This window comes from Rana temporaria, chromosome 5 (genome assembly GCF_905171775.1).
Source record: "Rana temporaria chromosome 5, aRanTem1.1, whole genome shotgun sequence".
Taxonomy (NCBI): Eukaryota; Metazoa; Chordata; class Amphibia; order Anura; family Ranidae; genus Rana; species Rana temporaria.
Window position 1 is genome coordinate 299958301 of NC_053493.1, and position 25210 is coordinate 299983510.

The window sequence follows — 25210 nt, forward strand, 5'->3', positions numbered from 1 at the left end:
TGCTAGAAAATTACATAGAACCCCCAAACATTATATATATATATTTTTTCTAACAGCCTAAAGAATAAAATGGTAGTCGTTGCAATACTTTTTGTCACACCATATTTGTATGGTATTAGTGTCCCATTTTAAGTAAACCAAGCCACATTTTCTCAGTCACCTTGTGCCCCTAATGGCCACATGGTAACTTAGACATAGGAGGTGAATGGGAGCTGAAAAAAGGGTTTCCCAACCTCTCCAAGGGATTCTGGGTTCCACGGGCCCTCCCGTCACAACATCCAACTAATCGTTTTATAAATAGACCCCCTTTATGTCACAGATTGTACTGAAATGTGCAGTTAACAGGTACGATCTATAAAAAGCATGACCGTTGCAATGCAACTGCAATGTACTGTATAGAGGTTTATTGTATTAAAGCGGATCTCACTCTAAAGTGGAGTCCCGCTGATCGGCCACCCTCCCCCCCTACGGTGTCACATTTGACACCTTTCAGGGGGGGAGGGGGGTGCAGATACCTGTCTACAGACAGGTATCTGCACCCACTTCCGGCCCTACGATAGGCAAAGGACGGGTTTTTTCCTTACCTTCCGTCCGTCCCCCGTTGTATGCTGGGAACACTCGGCTCCCAGCACACAGCGGGAGCCAATAGGCGGCGCAGCGCGACTCGCGCATGCGCCGTAGGAACCGGGCAGTGAAGCCGGAGCGCTTCACTTCCTGGTTCCCTCACCGTGGATGGAGGGGGGAGCAGCAGGGTGACGAGCGATCGGCTCGTCATCTGCTGCGATCACCGCTGGACTCCAGGACAGGTAAGTGTCCTTATATTAAAAGTCAGCAGCTGCAGTATTTGTAGCTGCTGGCTTTTAATATATTTTTTTAGTGGCACATCCGCTTAACAAACAACCACTTATTCTATAATAACATCTAAATACCATTGTGGAATAAATCATATGCTGTTTTGCAGTGGTGTGTGCCGTGAAAGCTCTTTCAAGACATGTGGTGGGAAGAGCGTTTGAAGACATTGTCAACAATTTCAGGGGGTTCTACAGGGAGCTAAGCAGCGATGGCAACTGCGCTGGGTATGGTGAACTTTGACAGCTTTTTTTCTGTTTAAAATGTTGAGTAAAATACCTTGTTTATAGAATCGTACATATTGTAAATATATTTCATGGCTTATGTAGATTTAGGCTTCTGAAAGCTAAATACATCTATATGAACTGTGCTACCAGCCAAAAAATTTGTAGGTCTACTCAGCCGATACAGAACCCTCCTCCTCTCCTCATCATCATAACATAAATGTAAGGTGTTCCCAAAGGTAGAATTGGGCTGACAATGCAAATGATTTCATTGCAGCAGAGCTGCAGAAAGAGTGCTCAGCTCAGTAGGAGCTCTCTAGATTTTTGAGAGGATTAACAGATATTTTCCTTCAACTGCAGCATTTTTTTAACATAGAGAAATGTACATGTATTTGCAGAGCTGCATTGAATGTGTTTTTTCCTTTTTTTATGTTGCTCAAACATATACTTGTACACATTTCATACTGATACATGGTCTGAAGCTCCGTGACCGCGCCAGCGGGAATCGAGGACCCAATCGCCGCCGGTGTCCCGCGATCAGTCACAGGAGCTGAAGAACGGGGAGAGGTGTGTGTAAACACACCTTCCCCGTTTTCATTGTGGCAATGTCAGTGATCGTCTGTCCCTGATATCAGTTAGAAACACTATGAGGTCACACTTAACCCCTTCAGCGCCCCCTAGTGGTTAAATCCTAAACTGCAATTGTAATTTTCGCAATAATCAGTGCATTTTTATAGCACTTTGCGCTGCAAAAATGATAATGGTCCTAAAAATGTGTCAAAATTGTCCGATGTGTCCGCCATAATGTCGCAGTCATGAAAAAAAATCGCTGATCGCCGCCATTAGTAGTATAAAAAAATATTAATAAAAATGCCATAAAACTATCCCCTAATTTGTAACGCTATAAATTTTGTGGAAAACCAATCGATAAACACTTATAGCGTTTTTTTTTTATTACCACGAATAGGTAGAAGAATACGTATCGGCCCTAAACTGAGGAAAACATTTTTTTTTTTATATCTTTTTTTGGGGATATTTATTATAGCAAAAGGTAAAAAATATTGCATTTTTTTCAAAATTGGCGCTCTATTTTTGTTTATAGCGCAAAAAAATGAAAAAACCCCAGAGGTGATAAAATACCACCAAAGGAAAGCTTATTTGTGAGAGAAAAAGGACGCCAATTTTGTTTGGGAGCCAGTGCCACGACCGCCCTCGCTCCTTGGCAGTTAAGCGACGCAGTGCCGAATCGCAAAAAGGGCGCAAGGTCCTTACCCTGCATAATGGCCCGGGTCTTAAGTGGTTAACATAATAATTATATTCTTAAAATATTAGTAATATGATAAAACTTTCTCTTGTTAAAAATATGATAAAACTTAACTGGTAATTGTCTTGTCTTACACAGCTCATTCAAAAAATGTAGACCCATTTAGGACCACAATTTACAGGCATTCAGTACCTGATTCATTTTCCTAGATTGTTGTTGTTAAAGACATCAGATACCTATTTTAGCTCAGCTCATTTCTCTAAAAACAAGCATCAGTGAATCAGTAGTATGGGGTTTCTGTAAGAGAGGTAGTGAGTGTAGGGTATGTCCAGAACTTCAGTAATGTATGATTAAACTTTATTACAATGGACATGAAGCTGAACATGGAAGCCTGAACATGGAAGCCTGCTGCTTTTCGGATGGTTTACAAAGATATTTTGCATGTGCTGCCCCTAACTTAAATGAGGGAGGTTGCTCTGGCTTTCCTTTTAGACCCCTTTCACACTGAGGAGTTTTTCAGGCAGTACAGTGCTAAAAATAGCGCTGCTATACCGCCTGAAAAACTTCTGCCCAGCAACCTCAATGTGAAAGCCGGAGGGCTTTCACACTGAGGCGATGCGCTGGCAGGAGAGAAAAATCTCCTGTCAGCAGCATCTTTGGAGCGGTGAGAGGAGCGGCGTGTATACCGCTCCTTCCCATTTAAAACAATGGCAAACCGCGGCAATACCGCCCGATTGCGGGTGGTATAAACCTTTTATCGGCCGCTAGCGGGGGTTAATACCGCCCCGCTAGCGGCCGAATCCGACGGTATAGCGCCGCCGGATTCACCGCCACCGCTGGTCCTGCCCCAGTGTGAAAGGGGCCAAACAGGTCCTGTGGATGGAGATAGGGGCTGAGCGATATCACATGTATGCTGCCATACTGGTGTCAGGAAAATCACATTCACAGTTAGAATTTCTTTTGAGAAAAGATTTGCATCCTTCTCCTGTGAATTTCTTGTCACTATGGTTTAAAATGATCATCAATTTGAGTCCAATAGCTATTAGAAAGTCAAACAACCTTTTTCTAACAAATGTCTCTGAGTGTTATGACCAACTTATAATGATTCTGAAAGTATTCAGTGAATATACAGCTTGCAGTTATTTGGAAATATTGAAACATGAATTTCATATTGTGAATTTTTTTACTTATTACAGGTATTAGCATAACATCTACAATTTTACTTAGCGCTCTACTATTCAGTAAATTGTACAATTACATCAGTCCCTGCCCTCAAGGAGCTTGCAATTTATGGTCCCTAACTCACATTCATACTAGGGCCAATTAACCTACCAGCATGTTTTGGAGTGTGGGAGGATACCCACATATACACAAGGAAGACATGCAAAGTCTGGGCGGGTAGTGCCGTGGTTGAATTTGAACCGTCAACCTAAGCGCTTTTAGGTTGGAAGTGCTATAACCACTTAGCCAGAGCTTTTTTTCTCAGAAAATAGGTTCAGGAACTCAACACGACCCGTTCAGATTTAAAAAACAGTAGAAGGGTCTTAAAGGGGCATTAAGGGGCAGAGCTGTCACTTGTAAACACAGAAAACAGACTTCTGTGTTTACAAGTGATTGTGGTGAGCAGGCACCAAAGGGTCTGAGCCAGAGGTGGTGGGAACTGAGTTCCCCCAAGTTCCCCCTGAAAAAAAGCCTGCACTTAGCTATTCTAAACTGCCAAGTTGCAACCAGTAATTCTAAATCCATGAAAACATGAGGTAGACATTTAAACAATCATTGAAAATTTTTTAAAATGCAAAGAAAATGCCTTTGCAGTATCCCTTCAATTGAATGTGGTAGGAAGTTAGGAATTCTAGCAGAGGAAAGCAGTAACAAAAATACCTTAAGTGCCAAATACAATTATATTCTAGAACAATTCCAACAGAAGCGTTTACTGCAAAGAATATCATGAATATAGTTATGAGGCCATTGGAGATTTAGCCACCCATATTTCATTGCATTGAACTTTTGTTCTAGGTAATTTAATAGGCTGAGTCATCTAAGCTCTGACGTCACCATTTTTGCCTTTATGCAATTTAATTTTTTTTAATCTAATTTATTTAGTAATATGAGTGACAGGAGGCTTGTATAGACTTTTGTAAATAAACCCTCTGAAACAAAACTTTTGCTGTATTATTAGGATGAATAGTGCATGCTAATACATTTTATTATGCTAAATAAATACGTACTTCAAATTAAAGACAACAGGTATGGAGCGCTCTGCAAACTAGAACTAGGCAGCATCCGAAGAAAAAAACATAATTTCCCCACTTCAAACAGTAAATGATGATCCAAATACGTAGTTGAACAGCATTTACTATAGTTTAAAACAAAATGAAACAGATATGCATATAAATCCTGTCTATCTGGTGAAATCTCACCCTGTAGCTCAATGTTTGTTAAATGCACTTGCAGATTTGTATAACCAAGTCTAATGCCGGGTACACACGATAATTTTTTGGGATTAAAAATAACGTCGTTTTTAAAAACGTCATTTAAAATGATCGTGTGTGGGCTGCACATCGTTTTTCAGTTTCTGAAAAACGAAAAAAAAAAAAAAAATTCGAACATGCTGCATTTTTTAACGTCGTTTTAAAAAATGTAGTTTTTCGGGTAGTAAAAAATGATCGTGTGTGGGCTAAAATGATGTTTTAAACCCGCGCATGCTCAGAAGCAAGTTATGAGACGGGAGCGCTCGTTCTGGTAAAACTACCGTTCAAAATGGAATAAGCGCATTTATCACGCTGTAACAGAAAAAAAGTGTGAATCATCTTTTACTAACAAGGAATCAGCTAAAGCAGCCCAAAGGCGAATAGAACTTCCCCTTTAGAGTGCCGTTGTACGTGTTGTACGTCACCGCGCTTTGTTTATCATTTTTTTTAAACGATGGTGTGTGGGCAACGTTGTTTTTAATGAGGAAGTTGGAAAAATGTTGTTTTTTGGACATGCTGAAAAACGACGTTTTCTTTCATGCCGAAAAATGATCGTGTGTATGCGGCATAAGCTCCGGTGCTTGGTACGTACAGATTAACAGCAGCTCCTCGTTGTGGCTATATTGAAGTTGCTCCATCATTATTTAAGCTCATTGCACATGAGTGTAGTAAAGTAATGCAGTATATCGCCTTGCGGTATTGTTCTATGTGTTTTTGAAAGATAACTTGTCCCTCTTCCTGAGGACTGGGTGGCTAGGTGGGCTTCAATGATCTCCTTTATAGATCCCAACAGGCTACTTATCCACCTAATTCCTTCCATCCAGAACCTGGCATCATTCAAAATTCATTATTGAGTTCCAGTCAAGTAACTTTGACTAGGCTGAGATGATGTCATCAGTCTACTGTAGGCAGGAGCAGAGCTTGTGCAAGGATTTTTGTCTACACAGGTGAAGGTGTGTTCCATTATATGGGCAACACTGACAATTCTTTGTATAGGATGGTGGTACTGTGATGAACGAATCCTCTAATATGCCAGGCCTTGTAGGTAATGTAACTTCTTCAGAAATGCATCTTCTATGAGGCATAACGTTATTTTTTATTTGTTGTCAGATTGGACCAGAGAAGGGTGTAGTGCAGCTGGCAACTGCTGCAGTACTTAATGCAGTATGGGACCTATGGGCTAAAAAGGAAAGAAAGGTATTGTATGTTTTGGCAATTTGCTTCATGCCTAAACTATGCATTATTTTTTAAATATTGTAATAGTGTTCTTTAAGGCTCAGTTCTCTTTTATATTGAAATGTACTATGAAGTCACAGGGCCTAGTACTTTTTAAAATCATTGTGCTCAAAATTGTCCTTGGTTTTTAACGCCATACCTGTAGGCCAAGCTTGGCTTCCCCACAGCCCAACTGAAAAACTAGTATAGGGAGCAATCTGCCTCATGTTCAGGACTGGGATGTACTGTACATGAGGCACGCCTCCAGCATCACAGGAGTAAGCAAGCACACTCTCTATTTCAAGACCTGTGCATGCACAGTGCACTGTCCACCTCCTGAGCTCAGCCACTGTTAAGAGAGGGACAGAGAGTGCGTTGTGCATGTGTCAAATTGTGAACAAGCACTCATTTGTGTCATTCTGGGAGCATGCTTAACAGTCAGAGCATCCTAGGGCCCAGTAGTGTAAAAACCATTGTCCAGCTTAGTTTACATGACTGTATGCCAATCTCTGTTTTCCCTTAGCCTGTCAGATCAACCATGACCCAGCATAGAAGCTAGGATGCTCCGACTGTTGAGCATGCTCCCAGGATGACACAAATGAGTGTTTGTTCACAATTTGACACATGCACAACACACTCTCTGTCCCCCTCTTAACAGCGGCTGAGCGCAGGAGGTGGACAGTGCACTTCCGTTACCAATTCTGACGGGTCACCTAATCTGACGGAACACCATCTGTGTCCATTTGGGGAGATTTCCTTTCACTTCCTGTCCCACAGCTAAACCAGGAAGTGAGAGGAAATCCCCCAGAGTGAGGGGTATGTTACCAGGGTAACCAGAACTAGTGACCCTATTGGAAGATTTCCCCTCTTTTAGTGTTCTGATGTCAACTCAAAATTTTGGATTTTCTTTTACGTTCACTTTTCGATTAAAATAGTAAACAAGACAAATAGAGGGGAGGAATCTCCCTAACGGGGCACAAACAGCAATAAAAACTGACAGGTGTTTTAATCACACTCCACTCTACCCAAAACGAAAAAAAAAAAGGTTTTGCCTTTAGTTACACTATAAATTATAAATCTTAATCAGTGACCAGTTTTTATTCGATAAAATTAGCTCTTCGTCGAGCAAGCTACAATGTTGCATGTGACAAATGTTTATTTGCAACATAAAGATTTTATTTAAAGATATTAAAGATATCAACTATCACTTTACACCCTTTAAACTGTAGAATTTTATTTTAGATGAATTGTTAGCAATCACCTAAGGATGCTCACCAAAGTCAATCACTTTTTCTACTATAAATAACTGGCTGAATTTGTGTGGTGTAGAGCAGTCTCAAAAACATGATTCTGTCATATCTACGGACACCTTTAGGTTTACTATCTTGCATAAATACAGCAAGGAAAAACGCGGCTACCCTCTTCTCTAGAGCCCAGGTTCACACTGGGTACGATTTGCTTCGATTTGAAATGCGATTTCACATGTGAAATCGCATCTCAAATCGGCGGCATTTGTCGGCAATTGTCGGCAATGGCACCGTCCTAATCGGTGCGACGCCGCATCTGCGGCGCTGCACAGATTTCAAAAAGTAGTTCCTGTACTACTTTTTGCGATTTCAGGGCGCGATTTACATTGACATCTGTGCAGAAACCTGCAAAATCGGGACTGCCAGCGGTAGTGAAGCGCCGTGCGAGTTCAGCTGAACTCGCACGGCTTCACTCCCGCAGCCCAGTGTGAACCAGGGCAGAAAGATGAAAATGTCAGTTTGCATAGTGAACCCGTTCCGTTGCACACCTACACAACAGGTAGCAAAGCGAATGTCTCTGATTTTGCTACAAATACAATTTCATAATAAATGAATGGAGAAAAAGAGAATAATATTAGCAACAATATATTAATATACTTATATCAATTTTTCTTTTTTTTGTATTTAGCCCCTCTGGAAGTTGCTGGTTGACATGGTAAGGATTTAGTAAAGCCAATCAGACAAATTGTTAGATACCGTTTTTGTGATTTGTACAGCTGGTGTTATGATCTGCCAGGCACCCCTTCCAGACATTATAGGTATTGTCTTTACTTTACTACTGTAGCAAGAACTGCAGTTAAGCATTTCAGCTTGTCCAGGGCTAATCATAGCCTTTGACGGACAATGACAAAGCTGTTGCTGGGAAGTCATTCCTGTTTATCATACTCCTGACAAGTGGACAGTGTGCTGATATTCCTGAATGCTTCTATGCAAGGGACTACAGGAGGTGATAGAAAAACACATTTGTGTACTTATGATGATATACAGTTGTATGCAAAAGTTTAGGAAACCTTGACAATTTCCATGATTGTCATTTATAAAATATGTGGGTGTTTGGATCAGCAATTTCATTTTGATCTATCAAATACGTGACGGACAGTAATATTTCAGTAGTGAAATGAGGTTTATTGGATTAACAGAAAATGCGCAATTTGCACTCAAAACAAAATTAGACTGGTGCATAAATTTGGGCACCCTTGTCATTTTGTTGATTTCAATACCTGTAACTACTTAGCACTGATTAATTGGAACACACAATTGGTTTGGTGAGCTCATTAAGCCTTGAACTTCATAGACAGGTGCATCCCATCATGAGAAAAGGTATTTAAGGTGGCCAATTGCAAGTTGTGTTCTCTTTGACTCTCCTCTGAAGAGTGGCAACACGGGGGCCTCAAAACAAGTCTTAAATGACCTGAAAACAGGTGAAAAACGATTGTTCTACAATATGGTTTAGGGGAAGGCTACAAAAAGTTTTCACAGGAATATAAGGGGTCACTGTCCACTGTGAGGAACATAGTGAGGAAATGGAAGACCCATAGGTACAGTTCTTGTTAAGGCCAGAAGTGGCAGGCCACAAAAATATTGGAGAGGCAAAGGCGAAGGATGGTGAAAACCGGTCAAAAACAGCCCACGGACTTCCTCCAAGACCTACAACATCAACTTGCTGCAGATGGTGTACCAAGAGAAAGAAAACAAAGTGCACCAGCCTAGTGTATTACCGTTAAAAGATTTTAATAAATTAAAATGTACATACAGTAGGCCCTGTATATACATTTTAATTTAATAAAATCTTTTATTGGTAATTACACTAGGCTGGTGCGCCTTTGTTTACTTTTCTCTTGTTTGCCACCAGGATATCCCCATCCATGAAGGGCAGCAAGGCCGTGGCACAGTTGTTGGTATTATCCCTATGGACAATTGACTTTTGGACTATCCTCCCTCGTGCACAGGAGAATTAGTTTTCTGTGATCTAAAGTACCTTGCTGCAGATGGTGTCACTGTGCATCCTTCAACAGTTCAGCGCACTTTGCACAGGGAGAAGCTGTATGGGAGAGTGATGCGAAAAAAAGCCTTTTCTGCACACACACCAGAAACAGAGTCGCTTGAGGTATGCAAATGCACATTTGGACAAGCCAGCTTCATTTTGTGTGCTGTGGACTGATGAAACAAAGATTGAGTTATTTGGTCATAACAAGGGTCCTTATGCATGGCAGCAAAAGAACACAGCATTCCAAAAAACACTTGCTACCCCACAGTAAGATTTGGTGGTGGTTCCATCAGGCTGTGGGGCTGTGTGGCCAGTGCCGGTACTGGGATCTGTTTAAAGTTGAGGGGTCGCATGGATTCCACTCAATATCAGCAGATTCTTGAGAATAATGTTGAGGAATCCGTCACAAAGTTGAAGTTACGCCGGGGGCTGGATATTTCAACAAGACAACGACCCAAAACACTTCTCAAAATCTACTCTGGCATTTATGCAGAGGAATAAGTAAAATGTTCTGGAATGGCCATCCCAGTCCCCAGACCTGAATATCATTGAACATCTGTGGGGTGATTTGAAGTGGGCTGTCCATGCTCAGCAACCATCAAACCTACAGAACTGGAGATATGAATAGCATATGAAATTCTATGTAAAGCAAGGAAGAAGGAGGAGTTGGGCTCCCAGATATTGCATCCTATTATAAAGCGATGGCTCTGGTGCGTAACTGCACTGGTGCCATGATGAAAGTAATAGAGCATATAGTAATGGAGACAAATATGGCGGGAGGGACTTGGCGGGGGCACCATGGATATCAACAAAGCCAGGGCATTATCAGAATGGACATCCCCATTAACTCGGAACACACTGGCAGTATGGGATAGGATAAATCAACTTGGCAATATGCCCCAAAAACATCCCCATTGCACCACTGGGGGTTAACCATGATTCCCTCCAGGAGAGGAAAAAGGAGCATTAGGCCCATGGGAATCGGAAGGCAACTCAATGTGCTGAGGTATTCACCACTGGGGTTCCTGATGCCTTAGGTAGATTTAGTATCAACACAAGGAGATATGGTAATGGCAGAATAGAGATAAGTCAGATGCAAAGTTTTTTTTAGAAGATTAGACCCTAAAGTAAGAACTTTGAATTCCCTAACCATATTTGAAAAAACATGTATAAAGATATTAAAACCGAATCACTTACTGTCACAAATGTATAAAATAATATGTAGTGAACAGATAAAACAACCCCTTACTTTATTGAAGAATGGGAAAAAGACTAGGATGCAGATTCCCCCTATTACAATAAAAAAAAAATAATCACAATTACACATGCCACATCCACAAGCTCAGCCACTCAGGAAATGGCATATAAGTTCTTGGTAAGATGGTACTGCACCCCGGTCGATTAGCTTAAATATATCCAACAAGAGATGACCGATGTTGGAGGGGGTGCGGGGAGCAGGGAACATACCTCCATATCTGGTGGGCATATCCAGGGATAAGAATCTTTTGGAAGGAAGTGGTGCCATGGATCAGGAAAATGTCTGAGGAAACAATAGAGTTTACACCGTTACAATTCCTGTTCCATGAAACCACAAGAGCTTTAAAAACGTATAAAAACAGCATTGTAACGCATTTATTAAATGCGGCCAAAAGATTAATACCAAGGTATTGGAAACAAAGAACATGCCCCACCCTTCAAGAATGGAAAAGGGAAGTAGTTATAATAATGGGAGCAGAAAAAATGGATACATGACATCAGGCATAAACAGGAGAAATTTAAAAAAATCGGGGAAATCTGGGAAAATCATAACCAGGAAATAGATGGATAAAACCAAAAGCCTTATGAAGCTAAAAAAAAAAAAAAAAAAAAAAAGTAGATTGTAACTATAAAAAAAAATATATATAGAGAACAATCCACAGCTTTTATTTTTAATGGTGTATGTTTTTTATGTATGTCTTGTTATTATGTCTAAGCAAAGAATGTGATACTAGAAGACTATGGGAAGGTGTTTAACGATCCTCCTCACCTATTCTGGGTGGTGTTTTTTTTCTTCTCTCTTTCTCCTCTTCCCCATTTTTTTTTTGGGGGGGGGGGAGGGGGAGGATCCAAAACACAATAATTTAGAAGGGAATACTATAATTATAAATAAGAAAACACATATAAATATAACATCTTAAACACAACCTTTTTTTTTTTGGGGGGGGGGGGTATTTATTTTCTGAATCACAGACAAATAAATATAGAAAGGCACAGAGGAACATAATAAATATGACAAAGTATCTAGCACTAGGAATACATATATATTAATACATTTTTTATAGTCATTAAAAACGTTTTCCTGCGGGTTTTTTTTTTGGGGGGAGGACTGGAAACCACCATATAGTAAAGGAAGGTAGTATCGAGTTGCCTTTTAAGTGTCAAGGCATGTTAAATGTTATATGTAAAGACATTTTTTTAATAAAGTTTAAATATAAAAAAACTGAACTGGAGATGTTTTGTAAGGAGGAATGGTCCACAAAACATTCATATTAGAATCCAGACAATCATTACAGGCTATAGGAAGCCTCTAGAGGCTGTTATTTCTGCTAAAGGAGGCTCTACTAATATTGATGTGATTTTTCTGTTGGGTGCCCAAATTTATGCACCTGTCTAATTTTGTTTTGATGGCATATTGCACATTTTCTGTTAATCCAATAATCCTTATTTCTACTGAAATATTACCATGTCCCTTCAGTTATTTGATAGATCAAAATGAAATTGCTGATACAAACACCCAAATATTTATAAATGATATATCAAGGAAATTGTCAGGGGTTCCTTAAACTTTTGCATACAACTGTACATACATGTATATATGTCACTAAGTGCATGTACAACACAAAGGACAGGGCCACTATGAACCTAAATGGCATTGATGTGATTATCCATACAAAAATGTTTTCTATATGTGTATAAGGAAGTCTATACATATTTTCTATGTGACTATTGTTATGACAATTTACAGAATTGTAGAAGGAGGTCGTGTAATCCCAAAGGGGAAAATAGAGAGGGGGGATCCCCAAAAACACCTGAAAAATTATGAAAACAATATGTTAAATGTACCATATCAATATGGCTGTACATATGATAGATACAATTATTAAATAACTGTATTGACCTCAAGTTCTTCGTTGAGGCCATGGGGCATCAAAGTATTGAGAGTATAAAACCATAAAGTTTCCTGTTTACACAGGCTTTGGAACCTTTCAGCTGGTGTATATTTATCTGGTATACATTCAATGATCCATACCTGTAGATCAGTAATGGCTTTTGGGTGGTGGTCAGCAAAATGGCGTGAGACAGTATATTGGGGACTGCCTTCCTGGACTGACCCGGTTCGCAAGGCCCTGATGGTTCTGCCAATGTAGAGCATACTGCACGGGCAAGATAGACCGTACACATGTGTCGTGGAACAGTTGTAGAATGCATTGAGGGTAAACTTTCTGCCGTCCTCATACCCACTGGTATGAGGACTCCCACATATAAGGATGTAATAACTCTATCTGATGTGTACCATTTCGGATGCACTTCTTTTTTCACCGCTATATGTCCCCAGTATTTCGAGTTGAATGAGGACAAGCATCATTCGGCATTCTCTGAACCTAGGCTGTCACTGGCCTACCCTGCCTATGACTGGACAGTAAAGGAGAAGCTGCACAGTGATGGGTTTGGCTCCTCCTATTAGCATGTTTTTTTTATTGAACTAACTGTGCTATTTCTACCTCTCCTACTCTGAGCTCCACTACACACAGACTGAAAGAGGCTGTAAAATTCAGGTCCTCAAAATATATTTAAATATGTATTAATACAGAAATGCATTAAAGTGATAATAAAGCTTCAGTTTTTGTTTTGTTTAATTAAAATAATAGACATGTTATACATACCTACCAATGGTTTTGCACAGAGCAGCCCCAATACTCTTCTTCTGGGGACTGCCACTGGTGCTCCAGGCTCCTCCTATTCCACAAGTGCCCCCATAGAAAGCTGCTTTGCATAGGGGCACCTGTGCATGCTCATTTTTGAGCCGCCCTGTCTGTGTCTGTAGACACAAATTGGGCGACTCAGCCCCACTTGCACTGGATTTGATAGACAGCAGTAAACCAATGGCTCCCACTGCAATCAATCTGCCCAGTGAGGAGGGAGACAGCAGCGAAAGCCGCTACTTTTGTGCACATCGCTGGATCAGATCGGGCTCAGGTAAGAATAGGGGGGAAAGGGGGGGGATTTTGCAGACCAGAATGTTTTTCACCCTAATGCATAGATTGCACCACTTTAACTTATGTGTTTTATATCTGCCTGGGATTCAGCTTTAAGCACCTAATAGAGATTTAATTTTCCTAAACTGCAGCTATATGTTATATTGTAATGTGTCTTTTCCTTTTGTATCCAACAGACTCCAGAGCAGCTGGTATCCTGTATTGATTTCAGATACATAACAGATGCACTGACAGAGGAAGAAGCTCTTGGTAGGCCACATTTTTACACCAGGGTCACAATATGAAATTATTATAATTTCCACACTGGGAATATTTTATATGCAATGATGTTTTGCAGAAATACTTCAAAATGGAAAACAAGAACAAGAAACCAGAGGTAAATCGGAAACCATACCAAGCTGCTATATTCACTTGCACGTATGTTTATGATCTATATTTGTCACAGTACTGTACACTCTATTTTCCTGTGGCGCTGCCTATGACACTCTAGCACAGTGGTGGCCACGTTTATTTTTTTTATTTATAGAAAGTTTTCACAATTACAGTAAGCAGAAAAACAGAAATACTCAGGATACATAGACCTAACAATTACGCACAAATTCAGAAAGGGGACCATTAGGATAACACCATACCTCTAGGTCTAGAATATTCAACATAGGTACAATATAAACCTATCTTGGGCCAAAAGCATAGTCCAACAGACTCAAGAGACTTAATAGGACATTAAACAATAGCCCGTCATGAAACCCAGTGCAATGTGGAAGGGTATACGGGATGCACAATAAGAGAAATGTAAGCTTTGAAAAAAAAGAAAAGGGGGAGAGAAGAGGAGAAAAAAGGGGGGGGGGGGTTGGGAGAAGGGAGAGGGAAGGAAGGGGGCAGGTGGGACAGCACCACCAGCAGGAGGAATAACAGTACAACTATTGTCTAAAAAGAAATCACACCCAGCAGACAATTGGGCCCAGATTCTCGTAGATGGGCGTAATACAGCGGCGGCGTAACGTATCTCATTTACGTTACGCCGCCGCAAGTTTTACGGGCAAGTGCTTGATTCACAAAGCACTTGCCTGTAAAGTTGTGGCGGCGTAGCGTAAATTTTCCGGCGCAAGCGCGCCTAATTCAAATGATCCGGGTAGGGGCGTGGATCATTAAATTAGGCGCGTTCCCCGCCGAACGTACTGCGCATGCGCCGTCCCTAAAATTCCCGACGTGGCATTGCGCTAAGGACATCATTGGTTTCTACCGTAAAGTAAATGGCGTCCAGCGCCATTCACGGACGACTTACCAAACTACGTAAATTTTTAAAATTTTGACGCGGGAAACGACGGCCATACTTAACATTGACTGCGCCTCATATACCCAGGGCAACTTTATGCGTTGTAACTCTTACGCGCCCCCTTGTGGTTAACTCCCAAACTGCAACTGTAATTTTCACACAGTAAACATATGCATTTTAAATGCATTTTTGCTGTGAAAATGACAATGGTCCCAAAAATGTGTCAAAATTGTCCCACGTGTCCGCCATAATGTCGCAGCCACGAAAAAAAATCGCTGATCGCCGCCATTAGTAGCAAAAAAATTTTTTTTTTATAAAAATGCAATAAAACTATCCCCTATTTTGTAAACGCTATACATTTTGCGCAAAACAACCAATAAACGCTTATTGCGATGTTTTTTTTACCAAAATAGGTAGTAGAATACGTATCGGCCTAAACTGAGGAAAAAAAGTGTTTTTTTTATATATTTTTGGGGATATTTATTATAGCAAAAAGCAAAAATATTGCATTTTTTTCAAAATTGTTGCTCTATTTTTGTTTAAAATAAAAACCGCAGAGGTGATCAAATACCACCAAAAGAAAGCTCTATTGTGGGAAAAAGAGGATGCCAAGTTTGTTTGGGAACCACGTCGTACAACCGCGCAATTGTCTGTTGAAGCGACGCAGTGCCGAATCGCAAAACCTGGCCGGGTCCTTTAGCTGCATTTGGTCCGGGTCTTAATTGGTTAATATGTGTATTTTTTTGATAAACAGATATGTGTTGTATCGTTGTAGAACATGAAATAAAAATATTAGAATAATAGATAAAAAATATACCAGTATATAAATTAAATAAGATTGTTTTATTTGTTATTAGAGCAGTACATGCTAAAGAATGGATACCCTGCATATACAACATCATGTGCCTGGTTAGGCTATCCAGATGACAGCTAAAAAAGGTGTGAGTTAATGATGTGGCAATATCTCTTTTGTTCCCCGGTTTTCATGTATATCATCCATTATTTTTAGTGTGACCATTGTAGAATGGCTTAATGTAATACCCTTGTGGAATCCTTAAAATGACTTTTGAATTAAGGGAAATTAGTGAATGATTAAAATCCACTTCACTGGTTATTAGCCCAATATAACCCTGCATTACTCTTTAACGTTTACCTTTCTGTGTACCGATTTTGGCTCGTCTCTGACTACTCCTGTTTGCCTGTGACCCTGACCTTTGGCCTGTCCCTTGTTACCCTTGTCTGCCTGTTGCCCCGACCTCGGCTTACCCATCACTATCCCTTGTGTCCCTTAGTGGCTGCTTTCTCCTCTCTCCCTACGGAGCGTGACCTGGGGGGACCCCAGGAGCCGCGACCTGGGTTCAGTTGCAGCGAAGGCCATCGTTACCACCAGAGGCTCTGGTGAACACCTGCTGGACCTTAGACCCCTGCACTCTGGGGAATTTTGGGCTCACGTTTCCTGTCCATCCGCAGCAGTCAGCTATTGGGTTCACTACCCTTGCGGTGCAACCCCTGTCTCAACAGGGTGCACTTGTCACCTGGCCACAGGTGACCTGACAAATAGGTTTTATTAGCTGATGATATGTGCAGAACAATGGACATTCATCTGATCTCACATCAAATACCCAAACAATCAAATGTTTATTTTTTGTTTAAAGCACTGGCTGTATAGGTTTAATTATAACATTTGCTGTTATTTTCCAGTTGTGTACAGATGCACTGAGGAAGGGGTGGACAAGGTATTTAAAGAAATATATTGTATCTTCTATAGCTGTATGTTGTAGATAATGTTAAACATTTTGGGAGTTTGTGTATATACAGTTCCTTAAAAAGCACCCCTTGAAATTTTCCAAATTTTGTTATGTTACAACCAAAAACATACATTTATTTTTTGAGGATTTATGTGATCAACCAACACAAAGTGGAAGGAAAATTATAAATGGTTTTCAATTTTTTTTACAAATAAATATGTCAAAAGTGTATTTGTATTAGGCCCCCTGAGTCAATACTTTGTAGAACCGCCTTCGCTGCAATTACAGCTGCAAGTCTTTTGGGTATGTCTCTACCAGCTTTGCACATCTAGAGAGACATTTTTGCCCATTCTCTTTGCAAAATAGCTCAAGCTCTGTCAGATTGGATGGAGAGCATCTGTGAACAGCAATTTACAAGTCTTGCCACAGATTCTCAACTCTGACCAGCTTCCCTGTCCCTGCAAAAGAAAAGCATCCCCACAACATGATGCTACCACCACCATGTTTTACGGTGGGGGTGGGTGTGTTCAGGGTGATGTGCAGTGTTAGTTTTCCGCTGTCACAGACTTTGGGGCTGCAGGACAACCATGGCCTGTAGGACTCTGTAAGGTGCAGGGGGCAAGGGGACAGGGAAAGAGCAGGGGGCAGAGAGCACAGGGAAGAACCTTGAGAACATTGGGTGATGTGAGAGCACGGGGAGGTGGAGAGAATGAGGGGGGCAGAGAGCACAGGGGAGAGGCAGAGGTCACAGGGAGGAAGAAGAGGAGAGCACAAGGGGGCCAGAGAGCATGGGGTCTGGAGAGCACAGGGAGTGGGGGGTTGAAGAGCACAGGGGAAGCAAAAACACAGGGTGGGGGCAGAGAGCACAGGGAGGGCAGGAGAGCACAGGGGGTGAAGAGCACATGGGGGAGGCGGAGATCACTGGGGGGAGGCGAAGGGCACAGGGGGGGCAGCAGAGAGCATGGGAGGAGGTGGAGAGCACAGGGGGTAGGTGAAGATCAATGGGGGGCTAGAGAGCACTGGGGGAGAGGCAGAGGGTACAGGGGGCAGTGTAGAGCATGGGGGGGGTAGAGAGCAAAGGGGGGGGGCTAGCGAACAACTGGGGGCTAGAAGCACTGGGGGAGAGGCAGAGGGCACATGGGGCAGCGTAGAGCATGGGGGGAGGTGGAGAGCACAGGGGGAGGCGTAGAGCATTGGGAAGGTGGAGAGCACAGGGGAGGCTAGAGCATTGGGAAAGTGGAGGGCACAGGGGGGCAGCGTAGAGCATGGGGGAGGTGGAGAGCACTGGCTGGGGTGTTAAAGAGCATGGGGGGCTGGAGAGCACAGGGTGAGGTAGAGAGCACTTGGGAGGCTAGAGAGCACTGGGGGGCTAGAGAGCACTGGGGGAGAGGCAGAGGGCACAGGGGGGCAGCATAGAGCATGGGGGAGGTGGAGAGCACAGGGGGAGAGATGGAGGGCATAGGGGGCAGCGTAGAGCATGGGGGGAGGTGGAGAGCACAGGAGGGATAGAGAGCACTGGGGGTGATAGAGAGCACTGGGAGGGCTGGAGAGAATTAGGGGGAATTGAAAAGAGCACAGGAGGAGGTGGAGAGCACAGGGGGAGAGGCGGAGGGCACAGGGGCATCGTAAAGCATGGGGGGAGGTAGAGAGGACAGGGGAGAGACGGAGGGCACAGGGGGGCAGCATAGAGCATGGGGGAGGTGGAGAGCACTGGGGGGGCTGGAGAGCACTGGGGGAGGTGAAGAGCACAGGGGGAGAGGCGAGGGCACAGGGGGGCAACCTAGAGCATGGCGGGAGGTGGAGAGTACAGGAGGGAGGAGGAGAGCACAGGGGGGTGGGCTGGATAGCACTGGGGAGAAGTGGAGGGCACAGGGAGAGGTGGATATCACAGGGGGGAGGTGCAGAGCACAGGAAGAGAGGCAGGGGGCAGCGGAGAGCATGGGTGAGGTGGAGAGCACTGGGGGGGCTAGAGAGCCCTGTGGGGGGGGGGGGGTAGAGAGCAATGTGGGGGGGGTAGAGAGCACTGTGTGGGGGTTAGAGAGCACTGTGGGGGGGGTGGTAGAGAGCACTGTGGGGGCAGCAGAGATGAGCAGGATAGGAGGAGCGGTGCGGGGGCTGCATATAGAAGAATCATTCTCTCCATCTTCTTCCCGCAGTACCTGAATGCCTGCGAGAGGGAGAGGAGCAGAAGCAGGCATTCAGAGACCGCGGGAGGATGATGGAAAGATTATTCTTCTAGATGCAGCCACCGCACCGCTCCTCCTATTCAGGTTACAGGGGCCGCACTTACGTTTTCTCGAGATCCCATCTGCAGAACAGCTATTGCAGGCTCCTCTCCCTTCCTGGTCACGCCCCCGGCACCAACGGCTGAACTTCATTGGCGGCTGTGGAGCGGTGTCTCTCTAGTCCCTCCCCCTTCTTGTTTACGTCCCTCCTGCTGCAGATCCGAGGCCGAAGGCTGAATTGGCAGCCGGGCGGCCGCGGAAAGGTCGGAGGACCGCGCGGGCTTACAGAGCAGCCTGCCTTGGCCCCGCAAGCATGAATGGCGGCCCGGCGGCCGCGGCCCACCGGGCATATGCCCGGTTGCCCTATGGCCAATCCGGGCCTGTCTTGGACCCACTGGCAAACTTCACTAGGGGATTGGTTGTAAAACTGTTCCAGTAGGTGACATCCGCCACACCTATCATTTTGCTTTTAGGCCAAAAAGATCAATTTTGATCTCATCTGACCAGAGCACCTTCTTCCACATGTTTGCTGTGTCCCCCACATGGCATCTCACAAACTGCAAATGGGGACTTCTTATGGCTTTCTTTTAACAATTGCTTTCTTCTTGCCACTCTTCCATAAAGGCCAGATTTGTGAGTGCACAACCAGGGCCGATCCGCCCTATAGGCTCACTATGCAAGCCGCTTAGGGCCCCACAAAGCTGCGGAGGGCCCCCCAAATTACTAGAGGCCCCACCTGCTGAGAAGTAGTTTTTGGACCCTCACCCCGCCTCTCAACTCGCTGGCTGCATGGAAGAAGAGGTAATAAGTCAGCACCCCCCGCTTCTCACTTTAATGTAAGATGTCATTTCTGACAGCAGAACACCCCCTCCCCCGCTTCTCAACTTTAATCTTTAATGTGACATGTAATTTTGCTTAGGGCCCCAGGGAGGTCAGGATTGGCACTGTGCACAACTAATAGTTGTCCTGTGGACAGATTCTCCCACATGAGCTGTAGATCTCTGCAGTGCCTCCAGAGTTACCATGGGCCTCTTGGCTGCTTCTCTGATTAATGTTCTCCTTGCCCGCCTATTAGTTTAGGTGGCCGACCATGTCTTGGTAGGTTTGCAGTTGTGCCAAACTCTATCCATTTTCGGATGATGGATTGAACAGTGCTCCGTGAGATGTTCAAAGATTGGGATATTATTTATAACCTAACCCTGCTTTAAACTTCTTCACAAATGGTATCCCTGACCTGTCTGGCCTGTTCCTTGGCCTCGTTGATGCTGTTGAATTAATAATGTTCCCTAACAAACCTATGCGGGCTTCACAGAACAGCTGTATTTATACTGGGATTAAATTACACACAGGTGTACTCTATTTACTAATTAGGTGACTTCTGAAGGCAATTGGTTCCACTAGATTTTAGTTGGGGGTATCAGAGTAAAGGGGGCTGAATACAAATGCACGCCACATTTTTCAGATATTTATTTGTAAAAAATGTTGAAAACTATTTATAATTTTCCTTCCACTTCACAATAATGTGCCACTTTGTGTTGGTCTATCACATAAGATCCCAATAACATACATTTACTTTTTTGGTTGTAACATGACAAAATTTGGAAAATTCCAATGGGGTATGAATACTTTTTCAAGCCACTGTAGAATGTTAGTATTTTATATTCATTTAGTTTATCAGTTGATGTCCAATTTTAATTCCAACTACAGCCAATACCTTTTTTGCTTTGGGTTTGGATAGCTTACAGAAGAGTTAAACCTCTGTGAGGTTATAATTACTTTGTCTTAATATTATTATTATACGCGATTTATATAGCGCCAACAGTTTACGCATCGATTTACGATGTATAGGAGGGGACAGCACAATTGGCCCGCGTACACACGGTCGTTCCAAACCGATGAGAATGGTCCGACGGGCCATTTCCATCGGTTCACCGATGAAGTGGCCTGATGGTCTGATGTGCGTACACACCATCGTTCCAAAAACCGATCGGGTCAGAACGCGATGACGTCAAACACAAGACGTGCTGAATAAAACGAAGTTCAATGCTTCCAAGCATGTGTCGACTTGATTCTGAGCATGCGCGGGTTTTGAACCGATGCTTTTCTGTACTAACCATCAGTTTGGACCGATGGGTCAGTGGTCCATCGGTTCGATTTTGAAGCATGTTTTAAAATTTTGGACCGAAGGACAACAGACCGATGAGCTATACACACTGTCGGTTTGGACCAATGAAACTGAACCTCGGTCCATTCTCATCGGTTTGGAACGACCGTGTGTACGCGGCCTTACAGTACAGTTCAATACAGAAGGTACAGGAGTGACCTGCTTGTAAAGCTTACATTCTAAAGGGAGGGGATGGTGGTACAAAAGGTAAAAGTTCCCACCCTTTCCACTCTATACTAAAAATTTAGTTTAATCTCTGTGAACTTCCAGTTGCGGTTAAGTTATGTTTTTGCCATTCCTGTTTAAGTTGAGATACAACCAGTGCCTACAGGTAAACATATCAGTAATATATTCTGAGTATATTGTTGTCCTTTTTTTTGGATATGTAACATTAGGTTCTGTTCATTCTGTTGCCAGCAGGTTTTAGAAGTAGCATCAACACTGATATAAATCTTCTACAATAATTTTATAATTCTTTGTTATCCATTTTATCTTTTTTTAGATTTAAAGTGAAAGTAGGGGCAGATTTACAAGATGATATTAGAAGGTGTAAACTTATTAGAGATATGATTGGGCCTGACAATAAACTGGTGAGTAATCAAAATATATTTTAACCATTTACATGATGCTCATATATTGTAAACCACCTTATAGCATGCCTGGAACTGGTCATTGAAGTATATAATTTTCTGCTACTGAAGGTAAAACTGACTTTCAATCAAGTATATGGCTACTTATTTCTCCTCCTGAAGATGCTGTCTAGATGGCTGTCATACCACTTCAATAACTTCTGACTTACTAACAAAGAAGAAACATGAGGGCATGGAGTGTTGACTTCTCTGGCTGCATATTTTTTGCAGGTCACTGACTCAGAAGGTGTGAAGCCAGATAGAGTTGGCAACTAGCATCCTCAGAAGGAGTCCGACAATGGCAATCTACCTATTTGTCTCAGAACATGCTTCATTTAATTAGAAATCCCTCGTGAGTGTTCTGACCTCAAATGGTCTCTATTGCATAGGCCCCTAGAGGAAGTGGGGCAACGTTTATTTATTTGTATTTTTTCTCAATTTAGTGAAATCCCTTATCTCAATGCAAGCATGCATTTTGGACAGTTGGATAGAGATTTCAGGCAACAAATAAAATCAGAAAAAAATGCTATTGTTAATCTGCTTCCCAAAAGTACACTCCAATTACAAATAAAAATGAAGTGTTGATAATATGTGTGTTGGGAGCACAGTCTACCTACTTCGTACGCCAATGTTTACCCAGGCATCGCTTTTGTTGGCAATTTGGTGGTCTAAGAACTCCTTGTCATACAAGAGAGGAATTCTTAAAGCGGAGTTCCACCTAAAAATGGAACTTCCGCTTAATCCACTCCTTCCCCCCTTACATGCCACATTTGGCATGTCATTTTTTTGGGGGGGAGTGGGGGGGTCAGAAGGAGTGGGACTTCCTGTCCCACTTCCTCCTTCCGCCGATGGGGCTGGTAAGGCGATTAGCTTAATCGCCTTATCGCAGCCCCTCCCTGTAGGCGAGCGCCTGTCCAATCAGATGGCGCTGCGCCACTCGCGCATGCGCAGTGCCGCTCACGCATGCGCAGTGGGTGCCTGGCCGTGAAGCCGAAAGCTGTCACTACCGGGTGCCCACACTAGGAATTAAGACGAGGAGCGGAGCCCCGGCCAGCGCGTCGCTGGAACCGTGGAGCAGGTAAGTGTCTGCTTATTAAAAGCCAGCAGCTACACTTTTTGTAGCTGCTGACTTTTAATAAACTTAAAAAAAGGCTGGAACACCCCGTTAAACTCACACTCCTGCCACACTCCTGCCATCATAATGTCTTATGTGAAACAGTCAGAGATAAAAAGTTTCTTTCTTAGAAGACTATAGTGTCAAGTCTTGAATTAATTTTATTAGATCATATGAGTGATGACCACATATGAAAGTTGTTAGCTTATGAACCAAAAATTATTGGCTATTGAGTAGTTGAAAAACGCAATGAGCTGTATTAAAGCTAAACTAAATGTGCAGCATGCTCTATAGCTTTTGCTATAACATCCAAGTATGCATATTATGATAGACTCACCCCCTAGTGTGCCCTTCGGCAATAATGACCGCTCTGTACACTGCTTCTGCCTTCTTCACCCTGTCTTCTTCCAGGTCTGGCATCTTCCCTCTTTGGCCATTGAGTGGCTGGTAATCATCTAACTCCTGCATGTGCAGGATGCCAGGTGTAAGCCAGGAGCATATACTATACTGTCTGTGTGCCTCAGGCAGTGAACACCATGTCAAATTTTGATAGGAGTTGGGTAAAAAAGTTGTAACATATCTTCTACCAAAAAACTCTACCTGCGATTTAATTTGTAAGTTTAGTTCCTTGTTTAACCCTACTAAATCCACTGCATAACTGGAAATGCCAAAAATCGAAGTTGATGCTGCTGATTATGAATCATTACATTTTTTTTAGATGCTTGATGCAAACCAGAGGTGGGAAGTGAATGAATCCATTTCATGGGTGAAAGAGTTAGCTGTTTTCAAACCTCTCTGGATTGAGGAACCCACATCCCCAGATGATATACTTGGCCATGCAACAATCTCCAAGGTACATTTTTTTTCTCTTCAAATAAAAAATATTGGATGAATAGGTTTCAACCCACCAGTTATTGAAAGCGACCTATGCATTGGGAAAAAGATATAACTTTCAAAATACATTTTCAGTGTAGTGCAGCAACCTAGCCTGAGGATGCAGTACAGGGAAAGGTGCTATGACCTCACCCCTTTTACTGTTATGCCTTGTACACACAATCGGAATTTCCGATGAAAAAAGGCAGATGGAATTTTTTCATCGGATATTCTGACCGTGTGTGGGCCCCATCAGGCTTTTTTCCGTCGGAGTTTAGAAATACAACATGTTTTATTTTTTTCCAATAGAAAAAAATCCTATCGGAAATTCCGATCGTCTGTGGAACTCCGACGGGAGAAAAAAAACATGCATGCTCAGAATCAAGTCGACGCATGCTCGGAAGCATTGAACTTTGTTTTTTTCTCGGCTCGTCGTAGTGTTTTACATCAACGCGTTTTGGTCTGGCAGTGTGTATGCAAGACAGCTTGAACGAAATACAGACGGAAAATTCCATCGGAAATTCCGATCGTGTGTACAGGGCATTAGAGTTTCATCAAAATCCTGAAAAAACCTCCCTTCTGGCTATAAAAACAATAGGCACACAGTGTCGTGTTTGATGTTTGGAAGTCCTGTCACCAGGCCTAAGCACTGATTTGTCTGTTGGAATAGAAGTGGAAATGTAACTGGGAATACTGGGCTAGATCCACAAAGAAATTACGCCGGTGTATCTATTGATACGCCACGTCATTTCAAAATTCCTGCGTCGTATCTTTGTTTTGAATCCTCAAACAAGATACAACGGCTTCTGGGTTAGATCCGACAGGTGTACGTCTTCGTACGCCTTCGGATCTAAGATGCAATACTTCGGCGTCCGCTGGGTGGCGTTTTCCGTGTCGGGTATGCAAATTAGCGATTTACGACGATCCACGAACGTACGCGCGGCCGTCGCATTTTCTAACGTCGTCTGTAGTCTGCTTTTTCCGGCGTATAGTTAAAGCTGGTATTTTGCGGCGTATAGATGGAATTGCCATGTTAAGTATGGCCGTCGTTCCCGCGTCGAAATTTGAAATTGTTTTTTTTTTGTGTAAGTCGTCCGTGAATAGGGATGGACGTAACTCACGTCTAAGTTAAAAAAATGACGTCGTTGCGACGTCATTTCACGCAAAGCACGATGGGAAATTTCTGGACGACGCATATGCATTTCATTCGGCGCGGGGACGCGCTTCATTTAAATGAAACCCGCCCCCAACCCACCCAATTTTAAATCCGCCCCCAGAAATACACTACGCCGCCGTAACTTACGGCGTGAAATCGCTAAGGATTCGAAAATGCGCCAGGTAAGGTACGGCGGCGTAGTGTATCTCTGATACGCTGCGCCGATCTACATGTATGTGGATCTGGCCCACTGACTTTAAGAAAGCTAGTTTCACATGGTTTGGTTGATGATGTGGGGAGGTGAACTGGAATTCAATTTTTTATCAAATTTAAAATTAACATTTCAGTTTGATTGGTCACTGGAGATGTTTAAGATTACATAGCCCTTTGTGGAATTTCTCATAGCACATTGAGATTTCCTGACATTTAAAGTGGTTGTAAACCTCAGACAT

General features: G+C 42.9%; 1 protein-coding gene across 1 annotated transcript in view; it reads left to right on the forward strand.

The window, feature by feature from the left end:
* The window catches only part of ENOSF1 (enolase superfamily member 1), a 63257-nt gene that overhangs the window by 10342 nt on the left and 27705 nt on the right, over window positions 1–25210 (forward strand). Inside the window, 10 exon segments of the mRNA XM_040354037.1 lie at window positions 962–1063; window positions 1066–1076; window positions 5919–6005; window positions 7959–7985; window positions 13750–13822; window positions 13911–13949; window positions 15707–15786; window positions 16548–16585; window positions 21489–21576; window positions 23448–23582. Of these exon segments, the coding sequence (XP_040209971.1) occupies window positions 962–1063; window positions 1066–1076; window positions 5919–6005; window positions 7959–7985; window positions 13750–13822; window positions 13911–13949; window positions 15707–15786; window positions 16548–16585; window positions 21489–21576; window positions 23448–23582 (680 nt within the window).